This window comes from Peromyscus maniculatus, chromosome 4 (genome assembly GCF_049852395.1).
Source record: "Peromyscus maniculatus bairdii isolate BWxNUB_F1_BW_parent chromosome 4, HU_Pman_BW_mat_3.1, whole genome shotgun sequence".
Classification (NCBI taxonomy): Eukaryota; Metazoa; Chordata; class Mammalia; order Rodentia; family Cricetidae; genus Peromyscus; species Peromyscus maniculatus.
In genome coordinates this window covers 50,135,337-50,154,369 of record NC_134855.1, presented here as the reverse complement: position 1 = coordinate 50,154,369, position 19,033 = coordinate 50,135,337, and the positions used below count along the sequence as shown (strand labels likewise).

The 19,033-nt window shown below is 45.2% G+C and overlaps 1 protein-coding gene across 3 annotated transcripts in view; it reads right to left on the bottom strand.

Annotated features, from left to right (window-relative positions):
• Window positions 1-19,033, bottom strand: part of Map3k20 (mitogen-activated protein kinase kinase kinase 20) — a 162,930-nt gene that overhangs the window by 42,611 nt on the left and 101,286 nt on the right. For 2 of the 3 annotated variants that reach the window (XM_015987992.3, XM_015987999.3), the window contains exons 10-11: window positions 16,006-16,112; window positions 6,659-6,794 (exon numbers count right to left, since the gene is read on the bottom strand). In XM_015987992.3, coding sequence (XP_015843478.1) covers window positions 6,659-6,794; window positions 16,006-16,112 — 243 coding nt within the window. Of the gene's footprint in view, window positions 1-2,026; window positions 2,900-6,658; window positions 6,795-16,005; window positions 16,113-19,033 lie in introns of those variants that run through there. The other variant, XM_006972428.4, reaches the window with a different exon arrangement.

The window sequence follows — 19,033 nt, the reverse complement described above, 5'->3', positions numbered from 1 at the left end:
AAAAAACAATATTTCCATGTCATTCCTATGTTCTAAACCAACTCCTGATTTGTGGGTGGTGAGGTGAGTGTTCTTCCGTCTAAGGCAGAACTCGCTACTCATGGAGATCCCTTCACCTGCCTTGGCTTTGTGGAAATGGTACCCATCACCAGGCCTTTTCTGACCGCACTTTGAAGACCTCTCCCGCCAGCCTCCCCTTCCTTCCTTGTGTCAATCTCCAGCCTGCACTTAAAATCACAACATTCTGTGATGTACGCTTTACTAACTGCTCGCTCTTGCTCACTAGCATGCACGCTCCACGAATACAAATGCTATTTTCTAGAACTTGGTAGACACCAGGGTCCCAGTGAATACTTGTTGAACAAAAGACTTTATTTTTTTTTTCCTGAGCAGATGAGCAAGAGGCTTTAAGACCCTGTACTGGCCACTGTCTCCTTCAGGTACTCATGGCATGCTGGGAAATCAGGAGTTGCTGGGCATCCTTTCTGTTCCCCTCCAAGATGTCCTGTTTGAGTGGCCTGGCTACAGCTCTAGAATACATATGTGTAATTACAGCAGCACAGGTATGAGGGGACCCATCTTCTCGGGCACACTGTATCTGTCTGTAAACACCCAGCACAGGTGGACCCAGCACATAAGTTCCAAGAGCAACGGAATTAAATCTGTTTGCATGTTTTACATCCTAAGAATTGCTCTCTTTACTTTTCCTGAAAGCTATCTACTTTTAACTTCATACTTCTGAGCAAGTATCACTTGCAATAGATAACTTTAGTGTCCCAGAAGGCTACTGAACCCACCTATTTCTCAGTGTCTCTTTTACCTGGCAACTAACTGTAGTTGGTATTAAGCGGCACCTGCCATGGCCTGGTGCTATGCTACATGGTTACACACTTTCTTCCGATCCTTTTTCTTTGAAGTAGGTTAGCATTCCTGTCATGATAATGGAGGGCAAATAGGCTCCGAGATTAGTCCCCAAGACTGCACAGCAGACAGACACCCAGGACACTGCACTAGCTATTTTTCTCCAAAGGAAGTTGCAGTGTCTGCTTTTCATTTTTTGGTGGTACTTCCAGTTCTCACTGAGGATTAGAAGCACATTGCATCTCAGCTTCCCAAGGACTTCATAACCAAACATACTTAGTAGATGATTTCTAATCCTTTCTTGGGACAGAGTCCTGCTATATAGCTCAAGCAGGCTGCTACTAAAAGCACTGTCCCTCCGCCTCAGCCTGTAAGTGTTACAATTATGACATGAGCCACCACACCCACCTGATGCTAGAACCTCTAAAAAAAAAGGCCCGCCAAAACTACTTCATTTTCATTGTCAAATGAGTGATGCTATTTTTGAGTTAGATTGATAAAGAGCTTTGTTTTGTTTTGCCTTTATCTGATTGTAATTTTTATAGGAGTTTATAGCTTAAATAGGTTTTGATAGATAAGCCAGTCTTCTGAGAGTGTCTCTGGGTAGTCTGACCCTCATAGTAAGTAGCACCTGAATCTAATTCTCAAACCAGCATCACAGAGCAGTGAAAAGGAAGGGGGGGGGGCAACGCTGTACAGCTACATTTAACAGAAAGACCCCTTCAGAATGCACTTGTGTCTATGAAGGATAATCTGTCTTTCCTATTTATAGTGTTTATTTTTCCTAAATGTAGATTAAAATCTATTATTATTATTATTACTATTATTATTATTATTATGCACCTCTGGAAAAACAAAGAAACAGAGTGCCTTTGTTGGATGTTCAGAGCAGGTGTGTGCTTAGCCTGCTCATGCCTAGACACATCCCTTTGGGACCATGTGTTTCTGTGTGAAGGACAAGCTAAGCCTAGGGTGACTGTGTGTTCATGTTAGCGGGCTTCCAGCCAGCACGGGGGTATGCAAGCTTGCTACGTCTGCTGCTCACTTCAAACCAGGGTATTTTTCCCTCAAATGTCACTAGAGAACACCAGCCAGGTTTTACTTTGAGGAGCTGTGAGCTATTTGGTTTGAAAATTCTTGGTGTTTAGGTATGTCTGAGGAAGTATTGTTTTTTTTAATAATCTTCTTTCATCTCAGCCTTTTTTTTTTTTTTTTAAATGTGGCTGGATTTTATAGTCACCAGTCACCTCCACCATTACAATGTATTGTACAGGAAGAAACCTGGGTGTGCTGGGGAAGAATCGACGTCAGAGTGAAGTCAGGGGTGGAGCGCTTGCTCACAATGGGTGGACATTTCCCAACCAACTAGTGAAGGGGACAGAATACAGTCCAATACAAACTACAGACTATGCACATGTTTCTATAATCAGGCACCGCACTCACTGACAAATATGCCTTTAGCTTAATCCCCCTGCCTCGCTTTTCTGAATGCAAAAGTAAAGTCACGCTGATGAGGGGGCTGCCCCGGGAGCCTGGCCTCAGGTGCAGCGCTCGGGGCTCGTCTACTACGCTGCTTTTGCACAGACTGAGATAATACATTTCTTCTGTTTTTCTTTAAAAAAAAAAAAAACATTTTCAATTTTATTACTTTCTGCCATCATTCACTGTTATTCTCCACGTCATTCTCTTCCTCCTCACCATCATCATCATCATCATCACCTTCTGACAAGTCAAACTCACTGAACCCCAGGGCCATGTTGACTTTCTTGCCCCTCCTCTTAGATGTGGTTTTGGAGGAATTCTGCTTGGCTTGCATGTTTATCTGCATCCCAGAATGCAGCACAGCTCCTGCTTTGTTCATTGAGAAGACATCCCCAAAGCCCATGAGCATCATGGCCTGCAGACTTGGGTTCATGCCATGGCCCTCCCCGTTACTTGTTGCTGTGATCTGACATGACATCTGTGCACTGTTTGACTCCTCTGTTTTAGATTCAAAGTAAGACTCCTCAGACATTCTTGCAGCAAGAGGCAAGAGAAGCTATCGAAGGGAAAGAAAGGACAGAAGTGAAAAGAGAAATTAGTGCCAGTTTAAATCAGGGGACAGATACCACAACATTAGTTGGTACTACGCAGGAGGTGAATGATGAGAACTTACTTAATGGGAGATTTGGTGCCGGTGTATGGCCAAAATTTATAAATGACAGGGTGAATCATAACTGAAAGCCTGCAAATCACCACAGTGAGCCAAATTTCAAATGGACAGGTAGGGACCAGTTTTAAGTCCTCGCTTTGCTTAAAACAAAGTAGTTTTTAGCATGTCTCTTAATTTTTTTCCCAATTTCACTTCCATACAGAAACATTTGATTAACCACTATATTAATTAAAAAAAGAAGAGATGAAGCAGAGATTAAATCTCAAGTCAAAACAATTCAGAAACCCCATCCCAAGGAAGAGCTCAGAGGAAGGGCAGAAGTTAGGCTGCATGTCCGGCTGGGGGACCGGGGGACTCCACCTCTCTTTACTAGTCCATTGATTCCTTGACTCCAGCTAGATCTGGCACTGTTTAATTTATTCAAGTTCTTTTTTTTTTTTTTTTTTTTTGGTTTTTCGAGACGGTTTCTCTGTGTAGCTTTGCGCCTTTCCTGGAGCTCACTTGGTAGCCCAGGCTGGCCTCAAACTCACAGAGATCCGCCTGGCTCTGCCTCCCGAGTGCTGGGATTAAAGGCGTGCGCCACCACCGCCCGGCATTATTCAAGTTCTTATACAACTCACCCGGGAGTAAACTCCAGGTCCTGTCTCTAACCTTCAAGTCAATTAGAGTGAACACGGGGACCTGGGGGAATGCTGCTTAGGACTCACTTAGATTGTCTCCCTGGGGTAGCCGCTAATCCCCGAGTCTCCTTTCAGTGGGCCATGTGTCCATGAGTTCTTTCTCACATTGTCACAGTGGTGACAAATGTTTATTTTCTGCCTTACGTAATTACCTTTAACAGCAAACCTAATCCATAATGTCTGCTTCTATTTCTTTTATGGTAAAACTGTCAGGATATAAAAACGATGTTTTTATATCTTTAGAGAACTAAGCAAATAAAGGTTCATAGTTTGCACATGGCTTGAGAGGCGTGAACTTAAGATAATGTACAAATAATGAAACTCTTAGACGAACGTTACATTCTTAGGGTGAAGGTACCAAGTACTTAGTACCTTTGTTTTTTTAATTTTAAGAACTTAAACAACTTATCTACAATTGTTGCAGGTACAGGAAGGTCACAGGTGGATGGGGTCAGAGGACAACTTTCGGGAGTCAGTTCTCTCCTACCCTGTGGGTTCCAGAGACTCAACTTGGGTTATCAGGCTTGCAAGTACATTTAGCCACAGAACCATCTCGACGGCCCAGTTACCTAATTTCAGTTACTGTTGGAGCTCAGTTTTCAAAAAGCAGCTTGTTCTATTAGGAGAGGATTTTGGTGCTGTGGGCTCTGGATCATGGTCATGTGGTCCAGGCAGCCTTGGGTCCTTACTCATGGGCAGGGCCTCACTCCCTATGGCCGCCCTTCTCGAATTCTCAAATTGGTTGTCAACTGATAGCAACTCTAAGGAACACTTTGCTGCTCACTGATTTGATAATTGCCGAGGTCTCTTCTCACATTATGCTAGCCCCTAAAGAGCTCCATAAATATTTCTCAAAAAAAGACTTGATCTCTAAAATTTTTACAGCAAGCTGCAACAATAATTACAAATAAGCACCATCCCTACTTATACATGGAGCACTCATCTTTCCAAGCATCTTTAATGTTTCCGTTCTAGGAAGGGAAATAGTATCCCTGAAGTCAATTTGATGGTGTTTTTATGCAGGTGTGCAAATGTGAGACTGTTATATTTAAGATGAAGCTACCTATTAAAAAAAAAAAGGCCCAGTTTTGCCACTTTTAAAAAGCTCCCTCTTGTTCTCAGCAGTCAAGTTTAAAGCCAACTAGAAACCGAAGCGAGGATAAAAGAAAACAGCTGCTCATCAGACACCTGAGCATAAACTCCTTTCCCTTAGAAATGCCAGCTCTAGGCAGAGGAGATGTTGAAAGCAAGTATTATAAACAAAGAAAACTTGGGCCTCATAAGTAAAAAGGGAGGGAGCCGTGCGGAGAGCGTGCGCCATGCTGTCCATTGTTAGCCGGTGGCCTGCAAGGCACTGTCTTTAAACTAAGTTTTCTGGAGTTAAAACGCAAGATACAACCTACTAAGCACCTGGCGCGTTTTATTCTTTAATCCACAACTGTGTTAACCAGCAGCAATAAGACGTGCAAGGCAGCCCATAATTTCTTAGCAAAACTCATGCCAATGAGCCAAGGCAAGGTTCTAAAGCACGCTCTAATAGGCGATTGAAAGTTTTCCTGACAATACTGCATTTAGAGGGAGTCAAGCCATGCAGTGCTTTACAGCTAAGGTTTCAACGCACTTAAAAGCAAAACAAAACAGCCCGCAGCCTTCCGCGGATGGGCTGTAGAGACAAGGATGCATTCCGGCTCCTGCTCCCACCTGCTTGCAAGAAGCTGGGCTCTTTCCCCAGCCCGGGGTGCTGCATCCCACTGGTACCAACTCAGTCTGGACAGGAAACTCACCCCTTGAGAGTCTGGTTAAACTCACAGGATTCACTAACAAAAGTGAGGGACCCTTTTAATAGCTCCTGGCAGTCTTATGTATAGCAATTCAGTTCTTACCTTGGCATTCCTGGGATTACCAAAGGCATTTTTGAAAAGGGTAAATCTGTAACATTTAGATGCATTTTCCTTTTTGGGGGGTGAGGGGGTATCAGATGGCTTCTCCATAGGGATTGGAAATAGAGACAGAGTCTCTCATTCTTTAGACACAGGGAAACATTTTGCAAGCTGTCACAGGCTACTCAATGGAGGTTGCTCAATGGAGCTTAAGACTTGCCTAGATAGGAAAGGTCTTTGAGGAACACAAAGTGAAGGAAGGGTATTTAACTTTATTCTTGTTATCTTTGTCAGTAACTTTATTTTTCATCTCTCATTGCTTGTGATTTTAAGTGGATAAATATTGCCCACTGAAAAATCCTAGAAAAACCAACCCTAAGATTTTCTTGCTTCCTGAAAGTGACTGGTATTTAAAATCTAGAAGAATGCTGAAACACGACCTAAAATTGAACATACAGCTTAAGCTCAAGGTGAGAAGATAAAGAGCCAGGGCTCCTCTGGACTCGGAAAAGAGCAAGGGTCTTCCTGGAGGTACAGCAAGCCGGCTTCCTGTCCCAGGAGAAGCCTTTCCCCCATTTTATGCTGCCCGTAATCATCGCACTAAATTAATAAGGAATATTAATGCTCGTCATCACTGTCAGCAGCCCAGCTCAATCTCAGAAAGAAAATGTGGTTAAGTTCTGACACACCCAAGACATTCCTGGCGGCCTGGCAATTACAGTTATTAATTACTGATGGCCTCTAAGTGCAGTGCTGAACAGCAGCATTCCAACAGTGTTCTGAGGCCCTAACAGACGGTCCAAAAATACATTAGAGTTTACTCTAGTAACTTGAACATACAGATGCGCAGAGAGAATAGCAGTTCTTAAGGAAAGATCCAGAAGGAGGGGTTTTTCTTTTAAATAGTTCTTTTTTCCTTTAAACGTGTGGCATTTTGGTGTTTTATACTCCTTACGACCAGCGCAGGCCTTTAATTCTCAGGAGCAGAGCAGGGGGAAGCTGGAGGGTGGGGAGGAGATTAGCCATGCTGCCATGCTCAGCCAGGCTGCTGAGTGCTGCAGGGAGCCACTAGGTGGCGTACTCACCGGGGTGTTGGACTGCTCGGTCAGCTTCTGCTCCCACATCTTCAAGCGTCTCTCTCGTTCTTTGAGCTCCTGCTCTTTAAAGCTGAGATCTCGCTCTAGTTTCTTCAGCCTCTCAAGGGTGGCCTCGATTTCGCACCTGCAGAGAGAGAACTCAGTGGTGAGTCTCCACTACCGGTGGCCCTGTGGACACTCACTCGGTGGGTCCATTGGAGCGCTAACCAGATGAAACGCTAAGGCGTGGGCTTTGAGACTGGCCCGGAACCAGCCAAAGAAGCGGGACTCTTTATCCTTTGAAATCAACGGGCGGTTTCTAGTTAGTGAAAACAAACTCTGAACATTTCAACAAAGCATTGAAGAGTGACCAGCAACTACGTAGCACAAGTTGGGAGCTGGCATTGTGGACTAGCCATTTAGTACCTGCTTGCAGGTTTCTTATCCTCCTTCCACAACAGCCCCCCGAAATGGGTACCGATCTATCGATCGGATGGGTGGATGGAAAATGGCACTACACGTTGTGTAATACACAGAGCAGAGCTACCTGGCTAGCATTCTTGCCCATGGAGTGGCTCAGCGAGGCTGATTAACCTGGTAATTTCTTTGGCTGTAGGGGCAGTGGTTCTAAGACACTGGGGTTCTACAATGCGCTTCACCCTGAGACTCCCTGGGTCTGCTTGTGCCTACGTCTCCACCTTAGAGCAAACACATGAATTGCTGCTGGGCAATGCTGGCTGTTTCCTCTATTTAACAAGCACAGGTAATTTTTTTTTCTCTATTTTTCTTTAATTGAAAATAGACATTTCTCAAGCTGGGCAGTGGTGGCACACACCTTTAATCCCAGCACTCGGGAGGCAGAGCCAGGCCGATCTCTATGAGTTCAAGGTCAGCCTGGTCTACAGAGTGAGTTCCACGACAGTCTCCAAAGCTACACAGAGAAAACCTGGTCTACAGAGTGAGTTCCAGGACAGCCAGGGCAACACAGAGAAACCCTGTCTCACAAAACAAAACAAAAAGACATTTTCTTCATACAATATTCTCTGATTATGGTTTCCCTTCCCCTAACCACTCTGAGATTCCTCCTACCCATCCAAATTCAAACCCCGTCTCTCCTTAGAAAAAAAAGAGGCATCTAAAGAATAACTATAAAATAAAATAAGATAAAACAAAACCAAACTAGAACAGTACAAACAGAAGAGAAAAAGCCAAAGAAAACGCACAAGGAACACATACAGACACAGAGACATACACCGTTGTACACACAGGATCCCATATGAATATGCTTTATAATCTAGCAAGCATGCGATACTTCAGTCCAGAAAATTCCGAGTTTCTTTTAGACTTTATAATTTTACGGGAAGTTCTTTCCCTCATGTCTCAGGACACTGCACCCAGTGAGAGAAACTGTTCTTTACATGAACTGAAACTGGCAGAATGGCTGGGCCCGAACGTTTCCTCCTTCAGGGCTGTCACAGTGTTAACGTCTAAATTTATGCTCTGAGAACTGGAAGTTCTCTTCCTTGGGTTTCTGAAGCGCTTGCACACAAGCCATGAGCCACGTAATGAGAGATGAAAGGGCCTGGGGGGAGGCTGGGGGGGGCAGAGAAGCATGCAAAGAAGGCCGGAGGGCTAAAGACAACACGTCTGTGTCCCGAGAGGACTTCCCGGTCAGCTGCTGAGACAAGCCTGCACCGCACAGTGCATGGTGGCAGTGAGACCTTGAGTGTGGCCCCCAGAGCTCAGTTCATGAAGAGACCTAAGCAAAACGTGCCCTGTGCTTCCAGGGAAAGTCAGAGGAAGTGGACATCTTATCCCACTCCTTAGGGAGGACAACTGAGTTGCCCAGCTCAAGGGGAGGCCTGGAGGTGGGTCTGCATTTGAACCACACTTCCCTTCCCTGCCTGTATGAACAGTCCCCCAGCACGTAAAAACTACAGTGCAGCTTCTCTCTTTCCCTGGGGCCGTGGGACAAAGCATGAAGGTCCGGCAAAGTCACGGAGCAGTTCCAAGAAAAGGCACAAAAGCAGAATCTTCGAGAATTACGGCTTCACCATAAAATCCAAGTTTACTCCTTAATATTTCTGACAAAAGTATTATGCCAATTCACAAACAAGTTTATTTTAACTTTTCAAATGGAAGACTGAAGGGAAAAAGTCATGGTGGAAAACCTTATAGTAAACTTCCATGACAAAAAAGAATGAGCCACTTGGAGTCATCCTGAGGGTCATAGGGTGGCAAGGAGGTGGCAGCGCTCGGCATACTTCGTGGTGGGATGACCTGGGCTGCCTGTGTGTGTGACACTTGGTAAGCCTGTCCTAACTCTCCCGCCAGTGAGACTGATCCCACTGAAGCTCGGTCCTTTCCGTCAGGGTAACACAGTCTGTTTCACTTGTAATTAAATCCAAGGCCTCATCTCAAATTCCGGCCACTGTGATTTTGAGCCCTTGTAGAAAACAGATTAACAGTTAAGTAAGCCGAAAGCTGTGACAGGAACACATACCAGCTGGGAAGAGAACCTTCCTGAGTCCGTCCTTCAGGCCCAGCTTCTCGGCACGGCTCCCTCTCAAATACCATGAGAGAGTGACCCAAACCCACAGACGTGAAAAGACAGCACCCCCTTGTTGTTGGTTTTGAATGGGGTAGGGGGGGCGTTACTTCCTGTCACATGTGTTTGTTGATGCGTTTATATATATAAAACCTTCCATCTCTAAAACTCCAGTCGGTGAAAACACAAACCAAATCCAGCCGAGGTTGATTTTAACTAGTATCCATTTTCCTCTCCAGGCAATGAACTGCAACCATTCTTCTGTCATTAGACAGATTCACTGAGAAATCACAGGTCAGTCTGAAAAAATATCCATATGGCTCATACATTACATGGGAAGAAGTGTATTAAAGTTGCGGTATGAACACGTGATGGGTCCTAATACTCAAATTGCAGACATTACATTTTTGACTTCTGTTTTTGGTTCTTAAAAGGCATGCTATAGCGACAGTTCTTTGGCCACCATGGGAAAACAACCAACAAAGCGTTTGCCTACAGGTAACACCTGGACGCTCCATTTCAACCCTTAGCTCATTCACTATTCCGCCACAGGTTTGTAGAGAGTCACATGAGGTCACAATTGAAAGCTGGAGCCTCGGGACACAGGTCCCGCTCCGACCGCTCCTGTGTCAAGGGGAGGGGCAGCCAAGGTTTTCATGAATTGAACCTGATGACTTAAACCTGATTTCCTTATCCTGTTTAAGTGGTTTTTAGTAAGCTAGTTTTACAGAGGATTTTCAGAATCTTTAATTTTCTAAATTAGGTGTTTCATGCGCCCGCGTGGAGAGAAAGATGGAGCAGGAGGCCACCACTTGCAAGCATCCCCGCATGCCGGGACTCACACTGCACTGGGATTCCTATTTGCTGACACAGTCTTTGGACCCTGACAAAAGTTGGGGCACAAATGCCCCGTCCCGTGACTACCAGGTGATCTGAAAACCCACAGCATTCTTTTTGACTTGATTGATAACCTAAGATGGCCACCCCCTGCAACTGCTTCTGAGCTAAAAAGAAACCGGGTACAGAGAATGCTGGTGGGCAGCCGCCGTGACTGACGGCCGCAGTCTGATGCCACGGCACCCAGGCCTCATTCCGGCTCCACCGCCGTACAGGACAAGCTCAGGCAAGTTACCCCAGCTGGCGAGGCCTCGGGGATATGTTAGCTCCTGGGATCTGACTGGGGCTGCCGTGGAGATTAAGAAAGAGAATCCAAAGGAAGCATGGGCGTCTGGAGGGACCTAACAAACAATAACTGCTCGTTAGTACCATAAACCATCATCCCCCGGGGCTTCAACCAACCGTCAAGTTCAGTCACCACAGCTCTGTTGTCCCCAGCTAGTTTCGATGGCTCAGGTGAGGCCCACGCGGTCCTTCAGTTCCCGAGAGGCCCGAGGAAGGCCCTGAGAAATGGCGCCCTCCTCCTGAGCAGGGTGCCCTCCCTCCTCCTCTACCATCTGTTCCCTTAACTTCCCACCCTGAAGGTGTGGGAGTTGTTTGTCCATGCCTGTTGCTGAGATGGAGTTCTGCTACGCTGCCCAGGCTGGGCTGGAACCTGTGACCCTTCTGCCTCAGCCTCTTGAGCAGCAAGGTCTCCAGGCATGCACTGCTCTACCCAGCTTTCACCTTGATCATTCAGTTAATCCAGATTTAATGTAGAAGTTTAAAGAAAAAAAAAAAGACAGGTGGAAAAATGCCATTGCCCGGTGACCCAGTGACGCTCCGATGCATTTCTTATGTGCATGTAATACAGGGTAATATGCACTGGTTTTATTTTTAAAAGTCTGACATTTTGAATAAACGAGACTGTAGCCACCATTTTAAACCCATTCCTCAGGTCCACTCCTGGGTGGGGCTGCATCATTCTGGGTGTGGAGGCACTGCTTTTGGAAGCCATTCTTCATTCATTACATGAGTGCTGTTTCTAGCTTTGGCACTCTAAACGGGGCTGTCTGAACAAGCACCCATGCATTCTGTCAGAGCTGTCCCATTGGTTTGCTCTGCAATAAATGCATAGTGGTAGGACTTCCTGGGCAAAAGCATTTGTACATTTTGAGGGCATCTAACTATACTGCAAAAAAAACAAAAAGAAAAGAAAAGAAAAAGAATGTATTAGCCACTTGACTTCTTTTTAAGTTAGTCTGTTAGGTGAGCATGTAAAAGAATGAGTTTTATCCTGGTATTTTCCTACATGAATCACTGTGCTTTGTTCTTACCTGTCCACACTGCCCTACTCCATGCTCTAGACTCCCAGCCAATCACCGCTCTGCTCTCTCATCACACGGATTCTATGGCCTTTTCTATTTCCCACCTCACTCAAAATCCTTCCTCCCGGCCATGAATCTTTTTTTAGTTCTGCAACCTACACACCTACATGTATAAAAAATACACGTACAATTTTACTTTGCGTATATGTGTGTGTATGTGTATGTGTGTGGTGTTGTGGTTTACCATCTGTTTTTGTGAGAATAAATGCACAAGTGTGTGTATGTGTGTGCACACGTGTGTAAGCAGGAGGTTGATTTTAGGTATTTTCCTCAATCTCTCTCCACTTTATGGTTTTGAGATAGGGTCTCTCCTTGAACTTGAAATTTGCTGACGCTGGCTGGCCAGTGTGCACCAAGGATCTTCCTGTCTCTGGCTCCCCAGAAGGGGGATTATAGACACATCCTACTGAGCCAACTCACACACACACACCAATACCTGCATGCATGTGTATATGTGTATTTTAAACTCAGGTTCTGCCTATAAGAGAAAACATGTGGTGTCTGTCATATTTCACTTAACACAGTGATGTCCAGTTCTATTCATTTTCCTGAAAATGCCACGACTTCATTTTTCTACTCGATTGCATGCAGTTCCACGGTACCACATTGCCTTTATCGGTCCACTGGTGGACACCAGGCAGGGAACATGGACTGGCTAGTGTGTACAGTGCAGGATGTGCAAGTGTCTTAGGGATGTGCTGCTCTGTCCTTTGGGTGTCGTGGTTTGAGTAAGAACAGTGTCCATAGCCGGGCGGTGGTGGCGCTCGCCTTTAATCCCAGCACTCGGGAGGCAGGGGCAGGCAGATCTCTGAGTACCAGGTCAGCCTGGTCTACAGAACAAGTTCCAGAACAGCAAGGGCTACACGGAGAAACCTTGTCACAATACAAAACAAAACCAAAAGTCAAAAATCAAAAACCAAAAAAAAAAAAAAAAAAAAAAAATTCCCCCATAGGCTCATATATTTGAATGCTTAGTCACCAGGGAGTGGCACTATTTGAAAAGGATTAGGAGGTATGGCCTCGTGGAGGAAGTGTGTCACTGGGGATTGGTTTTGAGGGCTCAAAAGCCCAAGTCAGGCCTAGTGGCTGTGTCTTCCTGTTGCCCACTGATCCAGACATAGAACCCTCAGCTCCTTCTCCAGCACCACGTCTGCCTGCACGCTGCCATGCTCCCTGCCATGATGAACCTCTGAAACTGTAAGCGAGCCCCAATTAAATGCTTCCTTTTATGTGAGTCGCTGTGGTCATGGTGTCTCCTCACAGCAGTAGAACACCGACTAGGACAGGTGCATACCTGAGTAGTGTGTCTGGGTCTTGTGGAAGTTCTCATTTTGTCTTGTTGAGGAATTCTATCCTGACTTCCACAGCGGCCACACGAGTTCACTATCCACTAGCAGTGAATAAGGACTCCTCTTTCCCACACCCTCAGCAGCAGCAGCATTTTACTTGATGGTAGCACTAGTCAACTTCTTCTCGTGAAGTGCCCTTTCATGTCCTTTAGCATGCTGTTTTAATTAAAGTGCTGTTTCAAAGGGAGTAACTGGCCGGGTGGTGGTGGCGCACACCTTTAATTCCAGCACTCGGGAGGCAGAGGCAGGCAAATCTCTTGAGTTCAAGGCCAGCCTGGTCTTCAGAGTGAGTTTTCAAAGACAGCCAGAACTGTTTCACAGAGAAACCCTGTCTCTAAAAACCAAAAAAAAAAAAAAAAACAAAACAAAACAAAAAAAACCCAACCAACCAAACAACAACAAAAGGCAGCCACTGTACCATGTTTGGGGGTTCAGGGGAGCACTTCAGAGGGTTCTTAAAGCCTAACTGGTTTTCAAGATGGCACCGTGACAGAATTGGCCATTTCTACTCTCATAAGAACATGGACTTTTCTAGACGTTTTATGGCATGTGGGCATGGGCTGAAGGCAGAACAGAATTTATTACTGTTTTAAGAAGATTTTTGTTTGTATGTATGTGTGTACCTGTCTGCACATGTATGTATATATGCAAGTGTGTGGATGCCCGAAGAGGGTATCGGGTCACCTGGAGCTGGAGTCACAGTCTGATTTGAGTCTCTTGATTTGGGTGCTGGGAACTAAGTACAGTCATCTGAAAGAGCATCAGATGTTCTTAGCCACTGAGCCATCTTTCCAGCAGCACAAATTGACTATTTTTTTTAAAATGAACTGATAATATATTATGATTTTTCAGTTTTATTTTTAATGTAAAAAATATTAACTCATTTATTTACTCAAAAGGTTTTGGAGTCCCCAGTAATTTTTAAGAGTGAACCAGAGCTGCTGGAAGATGGCTCTTTGGGTGGGGGCATTTGCTGTATAAGCATGAGGGCCTGCGTTGGGGTCCTGCACACATACGGAGCCGGATGTGGTAGTGTCTACAGCCCCAGTGCCGTCTGTACCGGGCAGACATGGGAGGGTCGCTGGGGCTTGCTGCCCACAGCCGGGCTCCTGGTTCAAGGAACACGGAAAGAGTGTGATAGAGAGGGTCACTCAACATCCTCCTTCTGTTCCTGGACACGTGTGTGCGCCTGTACTTACACATGCACATGATGCGCGCGCGCGCACACACACACACACACACACACACATACACACACACACACACACACACACAGTGAACTGGAGTCCTAGGCACCAAATAGCTGAGAAGCTCTGTCTACCATATGAGGGAAGAAAGTTATCACTGTATGCCATCTCTCTTGTAAACTTATTTAGGATGGTTATTGTTTTTGGATATAGAAAATTCCAATTTTTAAAAAAAAATTTACTAACTTTGCTTTGTTTTCTTTGTTGGCACCCTTAAAGAACCCTATCTCAAACACACCAACACTCCCAGTTGAAAAATCCCTCTAATCCTCTGGCTCACAGATCAGATAGCATTTCCTCAGGGAGCCCCTGCATACACACTCAGATCGGAGGACCGGACTTCATTGTTTATGCTCTATTAGCCATTGCCTCTCCGTCATGCGGCTCGCCCGCACAGAACGCGATGGTTACCTGTGTTATCACGTTTAGCGTTCTAACATGGGCGTTTCTGAGGCTGCTGCTGGAGAGAGTGCCACACGTCCGGGGACATTGTACTCACCATGGCAGCCCTGCGCTAGAGACCATCAGCCTCTCCAGAACCAGGAGAGGTTTAAGGGCTCTGCCTAAGCGAATGCACTGGGTACAAGAGCAGCGTTGTTTACATCATCACTACCATCATGCTCCCTGCCTGCCCTCCCTGCCTTCTTTCCTTGCTTCCTTCCTTCCCGGTATGTTTATCGAGCAACTGCTGTTGGACGAGATGGAGACAGAGATACATAAAACAGTTTGCTTTTCCAGTACTCCGGCGCTGAGACACGTCAACACGGCGATCTCAGAGCTCGGTGGCACTGATCTGGCCAGGGAGTGGGGATTGCTCCCTTGCAGATGAGCTAGGTCAACAGTCACTGAGATGGCTAATGGGAGCTGGGGGAACTGGGGGGGCAGGAGGAGTGTGCAGCTGGAGAGGCTGCACTACAGAGGTTCTGGTGAGAGAGAGAGAGACGTGCCTCCGTGGAGCCTGGAGCTCCGGGCAGGCTCAAGATAGTTGGTCTTCTGAATGGCAAGCGTTTCCGTCTTTGTCTGAAAAGCAGTGGAACCCACACAGGGAGTTCGAGGGGGAGTGATATGATTACTGACCTGTGACTACAGGAAACAATGTCACACCAGGGTTTTGTTATTTTAGACCAGAAAAAAAAAAAAGCCCTCAGCTCTACACTGAAGCTCACTGCATTAATTTTGTATTGCCAAGAAAAATTCACGAAAGTGACTGGTGTTAGGTAGTTATTTCAAAGGAATGGAAATAAGCAAGGCCATTGTAAGGTGTCAATCAAACGGAAAGCCCATGGTAAAGTGTACTGACAGACAGCAGTCAAGACCCCGTGGCGCTCAAGTGCACGCAGTACTGACTTAGCACCAGCAGATGGCGTAGGTAGGGCATTGCGTGACTGCCAGGGACATCAGGAGCAGGGATGAGGTTACTTCAAATCTCTGCTGAGTCAGGGGAGGAACAGCGTCCAGCTCCCAAACAGGCTATTTATACTCCCTGCGTCATTCGACCTGGTCCAACTGTTTCATCTTGGATTTACTTTTTCCACTTACACAATACAATTCTCTCTTTACTGATTTGTTTTGCCAGGATTTATAACATCTAACCTGTTTTCATAGGTTCCCACTCCCGGGGACAGCACTTTGCACTCGGCAAGGCTAACAGGATACATAGCTATTTTTGTTTTAAAGATTCTTTTTTTTTTTTTTTTCTGGACAGAGGCTAACGCTTCCTCACACAGAATGTGTACAGAGAAGCTTCAGAATACATGATTCAATACTCTTCCCAAATACTTAGATGCATGCTAAGACAACCAATACGGAGAAACTCTCGCTTCCATATGAATGCAAGGATATAAATCTTAGCCTCCACCCGGTCCCAGGTTGTGCTGGGAAACCAGGACTGTCCGTCTGGCTCACATCACTGGAGCTGTGGGCTGGGACTCCGGCCGGCGCTACCCACCTCCATTCCGCCTTGTTGTGCAAAAATGAGTTACACTGGTCAGGAAGGTTCGTGTCCTTGGACATGGACTCCAGGATCGCAATGATCTGCTTGAACGATGGCCGTTTCTGAAGAAGAGAAAAAGGAACACCATGAGACTTCAGAAGAAATGACAGAAGGAAGTGTAGCCATATCCGACAGAACGTGACAGGGTTCTGACTGAGTGTTTGCAGTCATCAGATCATACGGGCGGAGGGAGCCGAATTCTTCATCTGCAATTAGTTACCCGTAAGGATAGCTAGGGTGATTGTTTTTCAATCACAGGGAGTCAGGTTAGGATAATGAGTAGTCTTTTGTTGGTAAGGAGAGAGGTACCAAATCTGACTTTGAGATACGACCAAGAATGCCTTAAGAAAATCTTAAGTCATTAAAGACCTACCCGTGTGGTAGAGATACTAAAAACTTACTAGATTATGCACTTTGAACATTCTGCTATCTACTACACAAATGTTTCCATTTCCCCCCATTTTTTTTTTTTTAAATAAAATGTGTGTGGGTGGGCAATATCTGCTTAACAACCTATTGGACTAATCAAACTTCCCAAATCAATTGGTGTGGAAAAAAAACAATGAAAGCCACGGTAACATCGCTGTTCTCAAGGTTTATCCCAGATTGAAGGCAGCTTTGGCCCAGGACACCGTACCATGCTGTAGGCAGCAACTGAAAGCGCGCGCTCAGTCTGTCTCTAACAGGCACTGTCTGCGCTCACCTCTTTCCACTTCAGCCAAGGCTGAGACAAAAGGTTAAAACAAAAATGGAGAAAGATAATAAAAGGATGATGCACATTCTCTCCTCATCATGCCTCATAATTACACCATTTCAGAACTAATTACAGCTACAGCAATTAAAACACGCATTTGAATTTAGGAGCACAAAAACAGGAAGGAAGTGTTGAGGGGGCTTGCTCTCAGGACCCGGGTGCTTCTGACATTCTTAAGAAAAGCTCTTTCCCATAGCTCAGAAATACAAAACGAGGATGTTTATTGACTTCAGTCTTCATTTGTTTAAGGGCACACGCACATGTGTGTGCATACACAAATGGTGTGTGTGTGTGTGTGTGTGTGTGTGTGTGTGTGTGTGTGTGAAGAAAGCATGCATGGCGAAATGTTACTGATGAACACAGGAAAAGGCTTTAACTAGGACACATGAAAACGAGCCTGTGTTTTTAAACTTCCTTCCTATCTTCATGCCTTCCACCGTGTGTCAGGTTTTAAATAAAATAAAAAAAAAAAAAAAAGAGAGAGAGAGAGAGAAGTATGACTTTGCACTAGAACTGATTACAAAATAAACACAGGAAATACAGGATTTTTGTTTTGCAAGGAAAAGTAGCAACAGGAGCTAATGATTCCTTTTTTAAACAAACAAAGAAAACAACAATAACAACAACAACAACAACAACAACAACAAAAAATCCTAGTCTCACAGACCCCGGGCTAGCCTCAACTCTGTGTAGCTGAGGATGATTCCCAACTCCTGATCTTCCTTCTACTTCCCACATACTGGGCTGTATAACACACCTAGTTTATACAGCGCAGGGGACTGAACCCAGGGCCTTGTGCATACTAGGCAAGCATTCCACCAAACGCGCTACATTCCCAGCCCACCTAATCAACTCTCAAAAACTTCTTTCCCCTTACATTTAACTGTTCTTGAAACAAAATTATATTCCTTTATATTCAGATGACAAGCATCCCTTAAAAAAAAAACAAAAAAAAAAAAAACTCTTATCATCACAGTTAGACTTTACTCTCCTACATTATCAGGAGGAGCGTTTAAGATGCAGCTGCAGCTGGCTGCACAGCTGGCTGCAGTGGTACATTTCGGTAGTCCCAGCTATTTGGGAGGCTGAGGCAGGAGGATGACTGGAGCCAGGAGTTCAACAATGTAGAATTCTGCAGTGATGGTCTTAGGTGTGCTGGCTGCAGAACACAGGACTTTGCTAGGACCCATGGCTGCTCCTCTGAAGGGCTCAGGTGCCTCTGGAGTGTCGTGTACAGACTGCCTATCTTAAAAGAAGTCACAACGAGGACCACCTATAAAGTATCTTCACGCCTTACATCTCTATTTGCTATTTCCATCTCATACATAGAACAACTAGCTCAGAAAGGCATGCATTGTCCAGCCTTACACAGGAAGCTGGTCACAGAACCTGGGCTATGCTTTAAACTTCAATTATTATTATTATTTTTTATCTCGTAGAGTATGCTACCAACTCCTCCCTAATCATCAGCTTCAGGGACGCCATTTAAGACAAGCCAATACTCACCTTTCTGTTCTTACTTTCATTCACATACCTACATCCACATAATTTAATTTTTTGAGATAGGTTTTGAATATCCCAGGCTGGTCTTGGGCTTACTATGGAGAATTCTCATCTTCTGCTTCTGCTTCCCCAGTGCTGGGATGATAGGCATGACCAGCCACACTTGGTTTACACAGGGCTGGCAGTCAAACTCAGGGCTTTGTAAATATTAGATAAGTACTCTATCAACTAAGTTACATTTCCAACTCCACTAAAGTATTTTGCGAGTAGGATTTAGGCCACCAGTATGCTCTGTCACTCACACAACGCCACGTTTTTCCTGTATGTCTCTCTTTTTCACTGCAAAAGAACACCAGCCCTACAGGGAAGCTATATAATGCAATCTAAGTGTTAATGCTCTAAAGTCTAAGGGCTGAAAAAGGAAATGAAATACTTTAACCAATTACTATATATACCATAGACCATAGGACGGCACCAACTTTAAGCCATAGAATGAAAATATACCTCTCAGAAAATTTACTGTGATCCAGCTTCTGCATCTACTTTCTATTGCTGCCAAGTGCTATAGAAACACACACACACACACACACACACACACACACACACACACACACACTCCCTCACAGAGCCTGCAATCCACTTAGCGAGAAAGGATATCACTATACAAGCTAGGGCAGTAACCCAGACTGATTCTGGGTCTGGACAAGGGTTAGTTGGGTGTCAGGG